This window comes from Chiloscyllium punctatum, chromosome 15, assembly GCF_047496795.1.
Source record: "Chiloscyllium punctatum isolate Juve2018m chromosome 15, sChiPun1.3, whole genome shotgun sequence".
NCBI classification, from domain to species: domain Eukaryota; kingdom Metazoa; phylum Chordata; class Chondrichthyes; order Orectolobiformes; family Hemiscylliidae; genus Chiloscyllium; species Chiloscyllium punctatum.
This window is the reverse complement of record NC_092753.1, coordinates 102,425,513-102,443,437: the sequence shown is the minus strand read 5'-3', so window position 1 is coordinate 102,443,437 and position 17,925 is coordinate 102,425,513. Positions and strand designations below refer to the sequence as shown.

The following is a 17,925-nucleotide window of genomic DNA, read 5'->3' as shown; positions in this document are numbered from 1 at the left end:
TATTTCTGTGTACTCTGCTATATTAATTTGTACCTCCAGTATATTACTGTGTACTTCAATATAATACTGCGTACCCCCAATGTATTACTGTGTAGTGCCGATATATTACTGTGTACCTTCAATATATTACTGTGTTCTCCGGTATATTACTGTGTACCTACAATATATTACTGTGTACCCCCGATATATTACTGTGAACCGCCAATATATCACTGTGTATGCCCAATATATTACTGTGTACCTACAATATATTTCTGTGTACTCATCTAGATTACTGTGTACCACCAATATATTACTGTGTACTCCGATATATTACTGTGCACCTCCAAAATATTACTGTGCACCCTCAATATATTACTGTGTACTCCGATATATTACTGTGTACCTCTGATATATTACTGTGTACACCAAATATATTACTGTGTACCTCCAATATATTACTGTGTACTCCGATATATTACTGTGTACCTCTGATATATTACTGTGTACACCAAATATATTACTGTGTACCTCCAATATATTACTGTGTACTCCGATATATTACTGTGTATCTCTGATATATTATGGTGTACACACGATATATTACTGTGTACCTCCGATATATTACTGCGTACCTCCATACATTACTGTGTAAACTCGGATATATTACTGTGTACCCCTAATATATTACTGTGTACCCCCGATATATTACTGTGTAGCTCCAATATATTACTGTGTAGCTCCAATATATTGCTGTGTAACTCCAATATATTGCTGTGTAACTCCAATATATTGCTGTGTAACTCCAATATATTACTGTGTAGCTCCAATATATTGCTGTGTAACTCCAATATATTGCTGTGTAACTCCAATATATTGCTGTGTAACTCCAATATATTGCTGTGTAACTCCAATATATTACTGTGTAACTCCAATATATTGCTGTGTAACTCCAATATATTACTGTGTAGCTCCAATATATTGCTGTGTAACTCCAATATATTGCTGTGTAACTCCAATATATTGCTGTGTAACTCCAATATATTACTGTGTAGCTCCAATATATTGCTGTGTAACTCCAATATATTGCTGTGTAACTCCAATATATTGCTGTGTAACTCCAATATATTACTGTGTAGCTCCAATATATTGCTTTGTACTCTGATATACTACTGTGTACTCCGATATATACTGTGTACCTCTGATATATTACTGTGTGCTCAGATATATTTCTGTATACCCCCAATATATTACTGTGTGCCCCCAATATATTACTTGATCACTCAATATGTTACTGTGTACTCTGATATATTACTGTGTACCCCCGATATATTATTGTGTGCCCCCAATATATTACTGTGTACTCTGATATATTACTGGGTACCTCCAACATATTACTGGGTACCCTCAATATATTACTGGGTACCCCTGATAGATTACTGTGTACCTCTGATATATTACTGTGTTCCTCCAATATATTACTGTGTACCTCTGATATATTACTATGTTCCTCCGATATAGTGCTGTGTATGCCGACATATTACCGTATAGCCCCGATATATTACTGTGTACCCCCAATATATTACTGTGTACCTCCAATATATTACTGTGTACCCCGATATATTACTGTGTACCCCGATATATTACTGTGTAACTCCAATATATTACTGTGAACCTCCAATATATTACTGTGTAATCCAATATATTACTGTGAACCTCCAATATATTACTGTGTAATCCAATATATTACTGTGTATCCCCGATATATTACTGTGTACCTCTGATATATAACTGTGTACTCCTGATATGTTACTGTGTACCCCCAATATGTTACTGTGTAGTCTGATATATTACTGTGTACCTCCACTATATTACTGTGTACCTCCAATATATTACTGCGTACCCCTGATAGATTACTGTGTACCCCCGATATATTACTGTGTACTCCCATATATTAATGTGTACCTCCAATATATTACTGTGTACTCCCGATATATTACTGTGTACCTCCAACATATTACTATGTACCTCCAATATATTACTGTGTACTCCCATATATTAATGTGTACCTCCAATATATTACTGTGTACCTCCAATATATTACTGTGTACTTCCGATATATTACTGTGTACCCCAGTATATTACTGTGTACCTCCAATATATTACTGTGTACCCCTGATAGATTACTGTGTACCCCCGATATATTACTGTATACTCCCATATATTAATGTAAACCTCCAATATATTACTGTGTACCTCCAACACATTACTGTGTACCCCCAGATATATTACTGTGTACCCCTGATAGATTACTGTGTACCCCTGATAGATTACTGTGTACTCCCATATATTAATGTGTACCTCCAATATATCACTGTGTACTCCTGATATATTACTGTGTACCCCCAATATATTACTGTGTACCTCTGATATATTACTGTGTACCCCAATATATTGCTGTGTACCTCTGATATATTACTGGGTACCTCCGATATATTAATGTATACCTCCAATATATTATTGTGTACCCCCGATATCTTACTGTGTACCCCCGATATATTACTGCGTACTCCCGATATATTACTGTATAGTCTGATATATTAAGTGATTGATATTTAAGAACATACCTCGATGCCAACGGTCTTTTCACAGCAGAAAGTGGCGCGAGCTGGGTGGAAGTGAAGTTGGAGCGCAGAGCTGGTCGGGAAGGTAAGTGATTGATATTTGAGTGGGTGTGTTCTACACCCCAGGCCCTACAAAGTTACTGTGTAGTCTGATATATTACTGTGTACCTCCCTCCCATCCTCCTCCTCTAACCTAACTTTAAAGTCCACAGGTAAGCTACTCAGTGTTCTTGTTTTGGAGACTAAGTGTAGAGTAATGGCAGCCCAGGCGGTGGAATGTTCCTCCTGCAGGATGTTTGAGGTCGGGGTGACCACCGATGCTCCTGCCGACTTCACCTGCAGGAAATGCAGCCAGCTCCAGCCCCTCACAGACCGCGTTAGGGAACTGAGCTGGAGTTGGATGAACTACGGATCATTCGGGAGGCAGAGGGGGTGATAGATAGAAGCTACAGGGACATAGTTACGCCGGAGAACAGAGGTAGCTGGGTAACAGTTAGAGGTGGGAAGGGGAAGAAGTAGGCAGTGCAGGGTTCCCCTGTGGTCGTTCCCCTAAATAATAAGTATACTGCTTTGGATACTGTTGGGGGGGACAGCCTAGCAGGGGTAAGCTGCAGTGACCGGGTCTCTGGCACGAGGTCCGGCTCTGAGGCTCAGAAGGGAAAGGGGGAGAAGAGGAGAGCGCTAGTTATAGGAGACTCTATAGTTAGAGGGACAGACAGGCGGTTCTGTGGACATGGGTGAGACTCTCGGATGGTTTGTTGCCTCCCGGGTGCCAGGGTCCGAGACGTCTCGGACCGTGTCTTCAGAATCCTTAAGGGGGGGGTGTGCAGCCAGAAGTCATGGTGCACATTGGCACCAACGACATAGGTAGGAAGAGGGGTGGGGAGGTCATTCAGGAGCTCAGGGAGTTAGGCTGGAAGCTAAAAGCTAGGACGGACAGAGTCGTCATCTCTGGGTTGTTGCCGGTGCCACGTGACAGTGAGGCAAGGAATAGGGAGAGAGTGCAGTTGAACACGTGGCTGCAAGGATGGTGTAGGAGGGAGGGCTTCAGATATTTGGACAATTGGACTGCATTCTGGGGAAGGTGGGACCTGTACAAGCAGGATGGGTTGCACCTGAACCAGAAGGGCACCAATATCCTGGGAGGTAGGTTTGCTAGCACTCTTCGGGGGGGTTTAAACTAATTTGGCAGGGGGATGGGATCCGGACTTGTAGTCCAGCAAGTAAGCTAGCTGTGTGTCAGGATGCCCAAGACTGTAGGGAGGCTGTGGAGAAGGTAGCACTGACAGGGACTACTTGCGGACACAGAGATGGGCTCAAGTGCGTATACTTCAACGCAAGGAGTATCAGAAATAAGGTGGGTGAACTTAAGGCGTGGATCGGTACCTGGGACTACGATGTTGTGGCCATCACGGAAACATGGATAGATGAGGGACAGGAATGGCTGTTGGAGGTTCCTGGTTACAGATGTTTCAGTAAGATTAGGGAGGGTGGTAAAAAAGGAGGGGGGGTGGCATTGCTAATTAGAAATGGTATAACGGCTGCAGAAAGGCAGTTCGAGGGGGATCTGCCTTTGGAGGTAGTATGGGCTGAAGTCAGAAATAGGAAAGGTGCAGTCACCTTGTTGGGTGTTTACTATAGGCCCCCCAATAGCAGCAGAGATGTGGAGAAACAGATGGGGAAACAGATTTTGGAAAGGTGCAGAAGCCACAGGGTAGTAGTCATGGGTGACTTCAACTTCCCAAATATTGATTGGAAGCTCTTTAGATCAAGTAGATTGGACGGGGCGGTGTTTGTGCAGTGTGTCCAGGAAGCTTTTCTAATGCTGTATGTAGATTGTCCGACCAGAGGGGAGGCCATATTGGATTTGGTACTCGGTAACAAACCAGGACAAGTGATGGGCTTGTTAGTGGGTGAGCATTTTGGTGATGGTGACCACAATTCTGTGACTTTCACCTTGGTTATGGAGAGAGAGATAGGTGCGTGCAACAGGGTAGGTTTTACAATTGGGGGAAGGGTAAATATGATGCTGTAAGACAGGATCTGAGGAGCATAAATTGGGAGCATAGGCTGTCAGGGAAGGATGTCGCTGAAATGTGGATCTTTTTCAAGGAACAGATACGACGTGTCCTTGATATGTATGTACCTATCAGACAGGAAAGAAATGGTCGTGTGAGGGAACCTTGGTTGACGAGGGAGGTTGAATGTCTTGTAAGGAGGAAGAAGGAGGCTTACATAAGGCTGAGGAAACAAGGTTCAGACAGAGTGTTGGAGGGATACAGGATAGCCAGGAGGGAGCTGAAGAAAGGGATTAGGAGAGCTAAGAGAGGGCATGAAAAATCTTTGGCGGATAGGATCAAGGATAACCCCAAGGCATTTTATGCGTATGTGAGAAACATGAGAATGACGAGAACGAGGGTAGATCCGATCAAGGACAGTAGTGGGAGACTGTGTATTGAGTTGGAAGAGATAGGAGAGGTCTTGAACAAGTACTTCTCTTCAGTATTTACAAATGAGAGAGACCATATTGTTGAAGAGGAGAGTATGAAACGGACTGGTGAACTAGAGGAGATACTTGTTAGGAAGGAAGATGTGTTGGGCATTTTGAACAACTTGAGGACAGACAAGTCAGACAGGATATATCCTAGGATCATGTGGGAAGCAAGAGAGGAAATTGCAGAACCGTTGGCAATGATCTTTTCGTCTTCACTGTCAACGGGGGTGGTACCAGGGGACTGGAGAGTGGCGAATGTTGTGCCCCATTCAAAAAAAGGGAATAGGGATAACCCCGGGAATTACAGGCAAGTTAGTCTTACTTCGGTGGTAGGCAAAGTAATGGAAAGGGTACTGAGGGATAGGATTTATGAGTATCTGGAAAGACACTGCTGATTAGGGACAACCAGCGCGGATTTGTGAGGGGTAGGTCTTGCCTTACAAGTCTTATTGAATTCTTTGAGGAGGTGACCAAGCATGTGGATGAGGGTAGAGCAGTGGATGTAGTGTACATGGATTTTAGTGAGGCATTGGATAAGGTTCCCCATGGTAGGCTTATGCGGAAAGTCAGGAGACATGGGATGGAGAGAAATTTGGCCAGTTGGATAGAGAACTGGCTAACCGGTCGAAGTCAGAGAGTGGTGGTAGATGGTAACTATTCAGCCTGGAGCCCAGTTACAAGTGAAGTTGCACAGGGATCAGTTCTGGGTCCTCTGCTGTTTGTAATTTTTATTAATGACTTGGAAGAGGGAGTCGAAGGGTGGGTCAGTAAATTTGCAGATGATACAAAGATTGGTGGAGTTGTGGACAGTGAGGAGGGCTGTTGTCGGCTGCAAAGGGACTTAGATATGATGCAGAGCTGGGCTGAGGAATGGCAGATGGAGTTCAACCCTGTCAAGTGTGAGGTTGTCCATTTTGGAAGGACAAATAAGAATGCGGAATACAGGGTTAACGGTAGGGTTCTTAGTAAGGTGGAGGAGCAGAGGGATCTTGGGGTCTATGTTCATTGATCTTTGAAAGTTGCCACTCAGGTGGATCGAGCTTGTAAGGAGGCCTATGGTGTATTAGCGTTCATTAGCAGAGGGATTGAATTCAAGAGTTGTGAAGTGATGTTGAAGCTGTACAGGAGCTTGGTAAGGCCACATTTGGAGTACTGTGTGCAGTTCTGGTCGCCTCACTTTAGGAAAGATGTGGAATCTTTGGAGAGGGTGCAGAGAAGGTTTACCAGGATGTTGCCTGGAATGGAGAACAGGCCGTACGAGGATAGGTTGAGAACGCTAGGCCTTTTCTCATTGGAACGGCGAAGGATGAAGGGTGACTTGATAGAGGTTTATAAGATGATCAGGGGAATAGATAGAGTAGACAGTCAGAAACTTTTCCCCCGGGTACAACAGAGTGTTACAAGGGGACATAAATTTAAGGTGAAGGGTGGAAGGTATAGGGGGGATGTCAGGGGTAGGTTCTTTACCCAGAGAGTGGTGGGGGCATGGAATGCGCTGCCTGTGGGAGTGGCAGAGTCAGAATCATTGGCAACCTTTATGCGGCAATTGGATAGGTACATAGATGGGTGCTTAAGCTAGGACAAACGTTCGGCACAACATCGTGGGCTGAAGGGCCTGTTCTGTGCTGTATTGTTCTATGTTCTATTACTGTGTACCTCCAATATATTATTGTGTACTCCCATATATTACTGTGTACTCCCATATATTACTGAGTACCCCCGATGTATTACTGTGTACCCCCGATATATTACTGCGTACCCCTGATATATTACTGCGTATCTCCAATATATTACTGTGTACCTCCAACATATTACTGTGTACCCCCGGATATATTACTGTGTACCCCCAATGGATTACTGTGTACCCCTGATATATTACTGTGTACCTCTGATATATTACTGTGTTCCTCCGATATAGTACAGTATAGCCCTGAAATATTACCATGTACACCGAATATATTACTGTGTACCTCCAATACATTACTGTGTACCTCTGATATATTACTGTGTACCCCCGATATATTACTGTGTACCTCCAATACATTACTGTGTACCTCTGATATATTACTGTGTACCCTGATATATTACTGTGTAACTCCAATGTATTACTGTGTACCTCCAATATATTACTGTGCAATCCGATATGTTACTGTGTACCTACAATATATTTCTGTGTACTCATCTATATTACTGTATACCCTCAATATATTACTTTGTACTCTGATATATTACTGTGTACCCCCGATATATTACTGTGTACCCCCGATACATTACTGTGTACCTCCGATATATTACTGTGAACCCCTGATATGTTACTGTGTACCCCCGATATGTTACTGTGTATCCCAATATATTGCTGTGTACTCCCAATATATTGCTGTGTACTCCGATGTGTTACGGTATACTACCAATATATTACTGTGTACCGCTGATATATTACTGTGTACCCCAATATATTACTGTATACCCCCGATATATTACTGCGTGCCCCCGATATATTACTGCGTACCTCCAATACATTACTGCGTACCTCCAATACATTACTGCGTACCTCCAATATATCACTGTGTACTCCTGATATATTACTGTGTACCCCCAATATATTACTGTGTACCTCCGATATATTACTGTGCATTCCAGATATATTAGTGTGTACCCCGATATTTTACTGTGTACCTCTGATATATTACTGTGTATTCCCAATATATTACTTTGTACCCCCAATATATTAGTGTGTACCTCAATATATTACTATATACCTCCGATATATTACTGTGCATTCCCGATATATCACTGTGTACCCCCGATGTGTTATTGTGTACCCCCGATATATTACTGTGTACTCCGATATATTACTGTGTACCATCAATATATTACTGTGTACCCCCAATAACATGTAACTCCCTTGTTCATCACGAATCTAACTGTCTTTGCCTGAAAAAGACTGAATGAGCCCACCACCATCACCTTTGTAGACTCACAAGCCTCTAAAATAAAGTATTTCTTGTCTTATCAGTTTTAAATGCAGGGGCCTTTCTTTTGAAACTGGATTCATCTCCGTCACAAGGAGAAACATCCTTTTAGCATCCCCTCAGGATATATGGGTGACCACAAGGTGGGGCAGGCAGCAGTGCGGGAGACCCCCATGACTAATCCTCTCTCAAACAAGCAGAGGTCTTGGATGTTGTTGGAGGGGATGGTCTGTCATAGAATCGCTACAGTTTGCACACAGGCCATTTGGCCCAAACTGCCCTCTGAAGAGCATCTCACCCTGACCCATCCCCTTGCCCTATCGCTGTAATCCTGCATTTCCCATGGCTCACCCACATCCCTGAACATTTTGGGGCAATTTCCATGGCCAGTTCACCTCATGTGGACATGAGAATTAGAACTAGAACTAGGATCCCTACAATGTGAAAACAGGCCCTTCGGCCCAACAAGTCCACACAGACCCTCCGGTGTAAGCCAACCAGACCCATTCCTCTATATTTCCCCTGACTAACCCACCTAACCTACACATCCCTGAACACAATGGGGCAACTTGGCTAGGCGAATTCACCTGACCTGCACACCTTTGGAGTGTGGGAGGAAACCAGAGCACCTGAAGGAAACCCACGCAGGGAATGTGCAAACTCCATACGGACAGTGGCCCAATTGAACCTGGGTCCCTGTTGCTGTGAGGCAACAGTGCTAACCACTGAGTCCCCATGCGGCTCCTCTCAGAGGAAAGCCACAGCAGTAGCCAGATTGGCCCCCCCACAGCAGCTAAAGTCTGAGTGTAGATGAGTGGCAGTGATAAGGACTCCATAGTCAGGGGTATAGTGTTTCTATGGCTGCTGGGTGAGATTCCAGGATGGTGTGTTGCCTCCCTGGTGTCAGGGACAGGGATATCTCTGAGGACATTCTGAAAGGGAAGTGGGAGCAGCTCGAGGTTGTGAACTATCTTGGTACTAATGAAATTGATAGGAAAAGAGATGAGATCCTGGAAAGGGAAGTTAGAGAATGAGGTGGAAAGGTGAAAAGCAGGGCTGTAACCTCGGGATTAATTTTTGTGCCATGTTGAGGCCAGAAATGAGAATGTAAAGCATTTGAACGTATGCTTAAAGAGCTAATATTGGAGGGAAAGCTTCAGAGAGCTAGATCTTTGGGATCGCTTCCAGTGCAGGTGGGACATGTACAAAGGACGGGTTGCATCTAAATGCGAGGGGCACCAATATCCTTGTCGGGAGGATTGCGAGGGCCACTTGGGAGGATTTGAGTTAGTGTGGTGGGTCAGTAAGTGGTATATCTGAGGATCTTCTGGAGCATATTTATTATAATGCATGGAGTATAATAGGTAAGGCAAGATTAGAGTGGTGCTGGAAAAGCACAGCAGATCAGGCAGCATCCGAGGAGCAGGAGAGTCGATATTTCGGGCAAAAGCCCTTCATTTCTGACCCGGGTGCCCTGGAGTGAATGGCCCCTGCAGAAGGTGGACAAGGCGGGGGAAGGGAATGTGTAAAGAAAATGAGAGGAGTTAAAAGAAAACTCGTTCAGAGTAAGGACAAGTTCAGCCCAAGCGGAGGTGGGTGGTGGTGGATGGAGATGGTTCAGGCCTTTGTTCTAAGAAGAATTGAAGAGCCCTGAGACCATCCTGAAGGGGGATGGATGTCTAACAGGGATTACATGTCCATGGTAAAGAGGTGGCAGCTGGAGCCCACAAACTGGATATTCCGAACCTGCTGTAAAGAGTCCAAGGAATCGTGGGTTAACTCCTTTCATTTTCCTCAGGTCAGAGGGGTGGCCAAGGGTATTTGCATAGGCCCCAGTGATGCCTGTCTCTTTGTGGGACATTCCTTGTTTCAAGCCTATTCTGGCCCCTACCCACAATTCTTTCTCTGGGTCATCAATTACATCGTCGATGCTGCCTCTTTCTCATCTGGAATTGGAAAAGTTGATCAATTTCGTTTCCAATTTCCAACCTGCCCTCACTTTCACCTGGTCTATCTTTGACTCCTCCTTCCCTTCCTCAACATCTCTGTTTCCATTTCTGGGGATTGACTGGCCACTAAATTCCATTACAAACCCCCTGACTCCCACAGTTACTTGGACTATCCATCCTCACACCCAGCTTCCTGTAAAGAGTCCATTCCATTCTCTCAGTTCCTCCATCTGCATCACAAATATCCATCTTCAACCGAGGATTCGCCAACACCTGTTGATGGCCCTCAACCAGGTCCAACCCATCTTCCGCACTTTCAGCCCTCATTCCCACAACAGTGATAGGGTCCCCCTTATCCATGGACAAAGAGAGGACTGTGGATGCTGGAGAATTCAGAGTCAAAGAGACTGGAACAGGAAAAGCACAGCAGGTCAGGCAGCATTAGAGAAGCAGAAGAGTCGATGTTTCGGGCATGAGCTCTTCATTATCCTGGCCTACCATCCAAACAGCATCCACATCCAGAGGATCATAAGCCGCCATTTCCACCATCTCCAGCGAGATGCCATCACCAGGCACATTTTCCTCTCCCCACCCTTGTGCACCTTCCACAGGGACAGTTCCCTCCGGGACACCCTGGTCCACTCCTCCTTCACTTCCAACTCTCCCATCAGCCTCAGGACACCTTCCCCTGCAGCCACAGAAGTTGTAACATTTGTCTATTTACTTCGTCTCTCCTTAGTATCCAAGGTCCCAAATATACCTACCAGATGAAGCAGCACTTTACCTGCAATTCTCACAATCTAGTTGACTGCATTTGCTGCTCACAATGTGATCTCTTCTACATTGGGGAAACAAAGCATAGACTGGGTGACTGCTTCACAGAGCATTGGTGTTCTAGAACATAGAACAATACAGTGCAGAACAGGCCCTTTGGCCCTCGATGTTGCGCCAACCTGCGAACTATTCTCAGCTCGTCCCCCTACACTTTCCCAAAATCATCCAAGTGTTTATCTAAGGATTGTTTAAGTCTCCCTAATGTGACTGAGTTGAATATCTTAGCAGGTAGGGCATTCCATGCCCTTACCACTCTCTGAGTAAACAACCTGCCTCTGACATCAGTCAAAAATTTATCACCCCTCAATTTGTAGCCATGCCCCCTCAGACACGCTGATGTCATCATCCTAGGAAAAAGACTTTCACTGTCTACCCTATCTAATCCTCTGATCATCTTGTATGTCTCTATCAAATCCCCCCTTAGCCTTCTTCTTTCCAATGAGAACAGACCTAAGTCTCTCAGCCTTTCCTCATAAGACCTTCCCTCCAGACCAGGCAACATCCTGGTAAATCTCTGCACCTTTTCCAATGCTTCCACATCCTTTCTGTAATGGGGCGACCAGAACTGTACACAATATTCCAAATGTGGCTGCACCAGCATTTTGTACAGTTGCAGCATGATATTACAGCTCTGGAACTCAATCCCTCTACCAATGAAACCTAACACACCGTATGCCTTCTTAATAGCACTATCCACCTGGGTGATAACTTTCAGTGATCTATGCACATGGACTCCAAGATCCCTCTGCACATCCACACTACCAAGAATCTTTCCATTGACCCAGTACTCTGCCTTCCTGTTATTCTTTCCAAAGAGAATCACTTCATATTTAGCTCCATTGAACTCTATTTGCCACCTCTCAGCCCAATTCTGCAGTTTATCCAAGTCCCCCTGCAACTTATAACATTCTTCCAAACTGTCCACGACTCCACCGACTTTAGTGTCGTCTGCAAATGTACTAATCCATCCACCTATGCCTGTGTCTAAGTCATTTATAAAAATGACAAACAGCAGTGGTCCCAAAACAGATCCTGGTGACACACCACTAGTAACCGGACTCCAGACTGAATATTTTCCATCAACCACCACTCGCTGCCTTCTTTCAGAAAGGCAGTTTCTAATCCAAACTGCTAAATCACCCTCAATCCCATGCCTCTGCATTTTCTCCATGTGGAACCTTATCAAAGGCTTTACTTAAGTCCAAGTATACCACGTTAACAATAGACAATAGACAATAGGTGCAGGAGTAGGCCATTCTGCCCTTTGAGCCTGCACCACCATTCAATATGATCATGGCTGATCATCCTTAATCAGTATCCTGTTCCTGCCTTATCTCCATAACCCTTGATTCCACTATCCTTGAGGGCTCTATCCAACTCTTTCTTAAATGAATCCAGAGACTGGGCCTCCACTGCCCTCTGGGGCAGAGCATTCCACACAGCCACCACTCTCTGGGTAAAGAAGTTTCTCCTCATCTCTGTCCTAAATGGTCTATCCCGAATTTTTAAGTTGTGTCGCCTGGTTCGGCACTCACCCATCAGCGGAAACATGTTTCCTGCTGCCAGAGTGTCCAATCCTTTAATAATCTTATATGTCTTAATCAGATCCCCTCTCAGTCTCCTAAACTCAAGGGTATACAAGCCCAGTCGCTCCAGTCTTTCAGTGTAAGGTAATCCCGCCATTCCAGGAATTGACCTCGTGAACCTACGCTGCACTCCTTCAATAGCCAGAATGTCTTTCCTCAAATTTGGAGACCAGAACTGCACACAGTACTCCAGTTGTGGTCTCACCAGGGCTACAGAAGAACCTCTTTGCTTCTATACTCAATCCATCTTGTTATGAAGGCCAGCATGCTATTAGCCTTCTTCACTACCTGCTGTACCTGCATGGTTACCTTCATTTACTGGTGTACAATAACACCCAGATCTCTCTGTACTGCCCCTTTACCGAAATTGATTCCATTGAGGTAGTAATCTGCCTTCCTGTTCTTGCCTCCAAAGTGGATAACCATACATTTATCCACATTAAACTGCATCTGCCATGCATCTGACCACTCACCTAACCTGTCCCGGTCTCCCTGTAATCTCCTAACATCCTCCTCACATTTCACCCTGCCACCCAGCTGAGTATCATCAGCAAATGTGCTAATGTTATTACTAATACCATCTTCTATATCATTAACATATATTGTAAAAAGCTGCGGTCCCAGTACTGATCCCTGCGGTACCCCACTGGTCACTGCCTGCCATTCCGAAATGGAGCCGTTTATCAATACCCTTTGTTTTTTATCAGCCAACCAACTTTCAATCCAATCTAGTACTTTGCCCCCAATACCATGCGCCCTAATTTTGCTCACTAACCTCCTATGTGGGACTTTATCAAAAGCTTTCTGAAAGTCCAGGTACACTACATCTACTGGATCTCCCTCGTCCATCTTCAGAGTTACATCCTCAAAAAATTCCAGAAGATTAGTCAAGCATGATTTCCCCTTCATAAATCCATGCTGACTCTGACCTATCCTGTTACTACTATCCAGATGTGTCGTAATTTCATCCTTTATAATAGACTCCAGCATCTTTCCCACCACTGAGGTCAGACTAACTGGTCCATAATTTCCTGCTTTCTCTCTCCCACCTTTCTTAAAAAGTGGTACAACATTAGCCACCCTCCAATCCGCAGGAACTGATCCCGAATCTATCGAACTCTGGAAAATAATCACCAACGCATCCACAATTTCCCGAGCCACCTCCTTCAGTACCCTGGGATGTAGACCATCAGGCCCGGGGATTTATCAACCTTCAGACCTAACAGTCTCTCCAACACCAATTCCTGGCAAATATAAATTCCCTTCCGTTCAGGTCCTTCAGCCACTGTTACCTCAGGGAGATTGCTTGTGTCTTCCCCACTGAACACAGATCTGAAGTACCAATTCAGCTCTTCTGCCATTTCTTTGTTCCCTGTAATATATTCCCCTGTTTCTGTCTTCAAGGGCCCAATTTTAGTCTTAACCATTTTTTTGCCTTTCACATACCTAAAAAAACTTTTACTAGCCTTCTTTATATTTTTGGCCAGTTTACCTTCGTACCTCATTTTTCCTCTGCGTATTTCCTTCTTAGTAATCCTCTGTTGCTCTTTAAAAGCTTCCCAGTCCTCAGTTTTCCCACTTATCTTTGCTATGTTATACTTTTTCTCTTTTAACTTTATATGTTTCTTAACTTCCCTCGTCAGCCACGCCTGCCTCCTCCTGGGATCTTTCTTCCTTTTTGGAATGAACTGATCCTGCAACTTCTGCATTATACACCGAAATATCCGCCATTGTTCCTCCACGGTCATCCCTGCTAAGGTATTGCACCATTGAACTTTGGCCAGCTCCTCCCTCATAGCTCCATATTTCCCTTTATTCAACAGAAGTATTGTCACTTCCGATTGTACCCTGTCCCTCTCAAATTGCAGATTGAAGCTTATCGTATTATGGTCACTACTTCCCAATGGCTCCTTCACTTTGAGGTCCCTGATTAATTCTGGTTCATTACACAATACCAGATCCAGAATTGCCTTCTCTCTGGTCGGCTCCAGCACCAGCTGCTCTAAGAATCCATCTCTGAGGCACTCCACAAAGTCTCTTTCTTGAGGTCCAATGCCATCCTGATTCTCCCAGTCTACCTGCATGTTGAAATCCCCCATAACAACTGTAGTAACATCTTTGCGACAGGCCAATTTCAGCTCCTGATTCAACTTACATCCGACATCCAGACTACTGTTTGGGGGCCTGTAGATGACTCCCAAGAGGGTCTTTTTACCCTTAGTATTTCTCACCTCTATCCACACTGACTCTACATCCTCTGACTCTAGGTCCCCCCGCGCAATGGACTGAATATCCTCCCTTACCAACAAGGCCACCCCACCCCCTCTGTCCGTCAGTCTGTCCTTACGATAGCACGTGTAGCCTTGAATATTCATTTCCCAGGCCCTGTCCACTTGAAGCCACATCTCAGTTATCCCCACAATATCGTATCTGCCAATTTCCAAAAGAGTCTCAAGCTCATCCATCTTATTTCCAATGCTTCGTGCAATCATATATAGTATATTTAATTTGTTACTATCCTCACCCTTCCCATCAACCCTTATTTCACTCAACCTTACAGCATGATCCCTTTCCGAGTTTTCTGCCTCATTGATACAGTTGTCTTTCTTGACTTCCCTTGTTCTAACTTTCCCTCCAATTTCCTTCTTAAACATCCAGTTTGTCCCCTCCTCCCCCCACTACTTAGTTTAAACGTAGCTGTGTTGCAGTCAAAAACCTGCCTGCCAGAATGCTGGTCCCTCACCTATTAAGGTGCAAACCGTCTCTCTTGTAGAATGTATGCTTACCACAAAACATACCCCAGTGATCCAAGAATTTAAATCCTTGCTTCCTGCACCAGTTCCCCAACCACACGTTCAAGTCCATTATCTCCCTGTTTCTGGCCACACCAGCCCGAGGAACTGGCAGCAAACCAGAGATAACCACCTTGGACGTCCTGCTTTTCAGCCTTCTTCCTAGTTCTCCGAAGACCCGCTGTAGTATGTTCCTCCTCTTCTTCCCGATGTCATTTGTGCCGACATGCACCACCACCTCTGGCTCTTCACCCTCGTCCTTGAGGATTTCCTGCACTCTGTCTGTGATGTCTTTAACCCTGGCACCAGGAAGGCAACACACCATCCTTAAGTCCCGTCTGCTGCCACAAAAACCCCGGTCAGTTCCTCTCACTATGGAGTCCCCTATTCCCACGGCTCTGTGCGATGTCCGACTCTTCCGCTCAGTCTCCACGCCAACTTTTGATTGATAGACTTGCCCTACCCTCATCTACATGCTTGGTCACCTCCTCAAAAACTCAATGAGATTTGTTAGACATGACCCTGCCCTTGACGAAACCATGTTGACTATCTGAAATCCTATCTCTTATAATCCTTTCAAAACGTTTCCTACTATATGGCTTACTGGTCTATAAATACTTGGGTCACCTCTACTGCTCTTCTTGGACAAGGGCACAATATTTGCAATCCTCCAGTCCTCTGGCACTAAACCTGTAGATAATGATGACTCAAATATCAAATCCAAAGGCTCTGCCATCTCCTGATGAAGGGCTTTTGTCTGAAACACCAATTTTTCCTGCTCCTCGGGTGCTGCCTGACCTGCTGTGCTTTTCCAGCACCACACTAATCTTTGCTCCTTTGTCTGTCTAACTGGTCTTCTCTCTCTTTGGGCTCTATCCCTGACCATCATTTATTCCTTACCCCTCCCCCCACCCTATCCTCTGCATATAAATTTACATTTTCCAAGTGTCTGCATATAAACTTACCCTCAGTTCTGAGGAAGGGTCACTTGACCTGAAGCATTAACCCTGATTTCTCTCCACAGAAGCTTCCAGACCTGCTCAGCTCTTCCAGCGAACTCTATCTTTGTCTTTGATTTACAGCATCCACAGTTCTTTCGGCTTTAGAAAAGTTCCAAGCATCTTTTGCAGCACACAGACTCTTGGAAGTGCTGGTCCTATGTAACGGGCTATCATTTACAAGCTGGGATATTGAGTATTTCCTTAAGTCGAATGGTATTGGATATCTAAGGACAGCTCCATACCATCCGTCATCCAATGGTCTGCAGGAAAGAGCAGTCCAAACTTTGAAGACAGGCTTCAAGACTCAGCCCACAGCTTCACTAGATACCATGCTGTCCCAGTTCCTGTTTGATTATAGAACCACCCCTCATACAGCTGCTGAACACCTCATCTTCCGCCTTGGAACCCTCCAACCACACGGGATCATTGTAGATTTCACCAGTTTCCCTATTTTCCCTCATTGAGGGCCAAAGGGCCTGTACTGTGCTCCCCCTACTACCACATCAAACACTTGTCTGACTTCTTTCCCCAGATCCAGATCCAGCTTTGCAATGTCCTTTGTTGGGCCTTTGACATATGGATACAATAAGCTCACTGGATACATTACAAGACATCCGCCCCCTTAACACTATAACTATCCCAACTTATGTTGGGGAAGTTGAAATAACATAAGCTTTACTCCGTGTACCTCAAGAACTAATCTGTCTTAGCATGAATGAAAAATGTTTGTGACGACACAAGTGTAAAGGTAACCATGCTGAACTGACCACGAATGCCGTTTTCATATCACTGCATCTCAACACAATGAGCACAGAAATCATTCACTCCAAGCAGCCCATCCCATATTAGAAACCTTGGGTTTTCATTGGTTATTTCACCTTAAAGCTTCTATAAAATCAAACACCTTTTAAGATCACATTAACAACATCAAAGTCTTTTGCAAATATTCCACAGATACAAAATGGCCTTACTGTGAAGAAGTGGCAGAGAGTAACGTGGGGGAAGACTTCATGTGCTGGATTCTGACCGCAGTGTTGTTGACTTTTGGACCAGAAGGCCATTAGCTTGTCCCAGAGTGGACCTGACGGACACAGGTACAGAACATACTCTTGCGGGATGAGATCTTCTAAAGTGGGGTCATTACGATGAGCGAATATCCTGTTGAAGAAAAATACTCTTCGTCGATCTGTGAATTGCCACTTCGAAGTGAATTGTATTGGATCATCTTAATCAAACGGCTTCTATGACTGTAGACACAAAGGACATATTGGCCTCTATTACATAGAGCAGTCCAATTACAAAGGCCAGGTGGAAAGTGTGACAGTGGCCCATGGATCCGCAACTTGAGGAAGTGGGAAGTATTATCATGACTCTACAGTCTCTCTGAGTGTCTAACCCAGTCCACTTTCAATCGAGATGAATGGTATCCCTAAGGGAGCTTGCTCTGGGACCTCAGCCTTGCATTATCTTTCTGAATAATGAACAAGGGAATAATGTGTGAGTAGGACATCACAAAGAGACATCCAAAAAGGAAATATTCATGCACAGCTGCCATGTTCAATATAGAAAAGGAGTCGGACAAACTACTGGGTGGCACGGTGGCACAGTGGTTAGCACTGCTGCCTCACAACGCCAGAGACCCGGGTTCAATTCCCACCTCGGGCAACTGTCTGTGTGGAGTTTGTACATTCTTC

At 44.6% G+C, this 17,925-nt stretch overlaps 1 protein-coding gene across 1 annotated transcript in view; it reads right to left on the bottom strand.

Moving 5' to 3' along the window:
* Positions 1-17,925, bottom strand: part of LOC140485883 (ubiquitin-associated and SH3 domain-containing protein A-like) — a 171,580-nt gene that overhangs the window by 127,380 nt on the left and 26,275 nt on the right. The window contains exon 3 of the mRNA XM_072584332.1: positions 17,203-17,389. Coding sequence (XP_072440433.1) covers positions 17,203-17,389 — 187 coding nt within the window. The remainder of the gene's footprint in view (positions 1-17,202; positions 17,390-17,925) is intronic.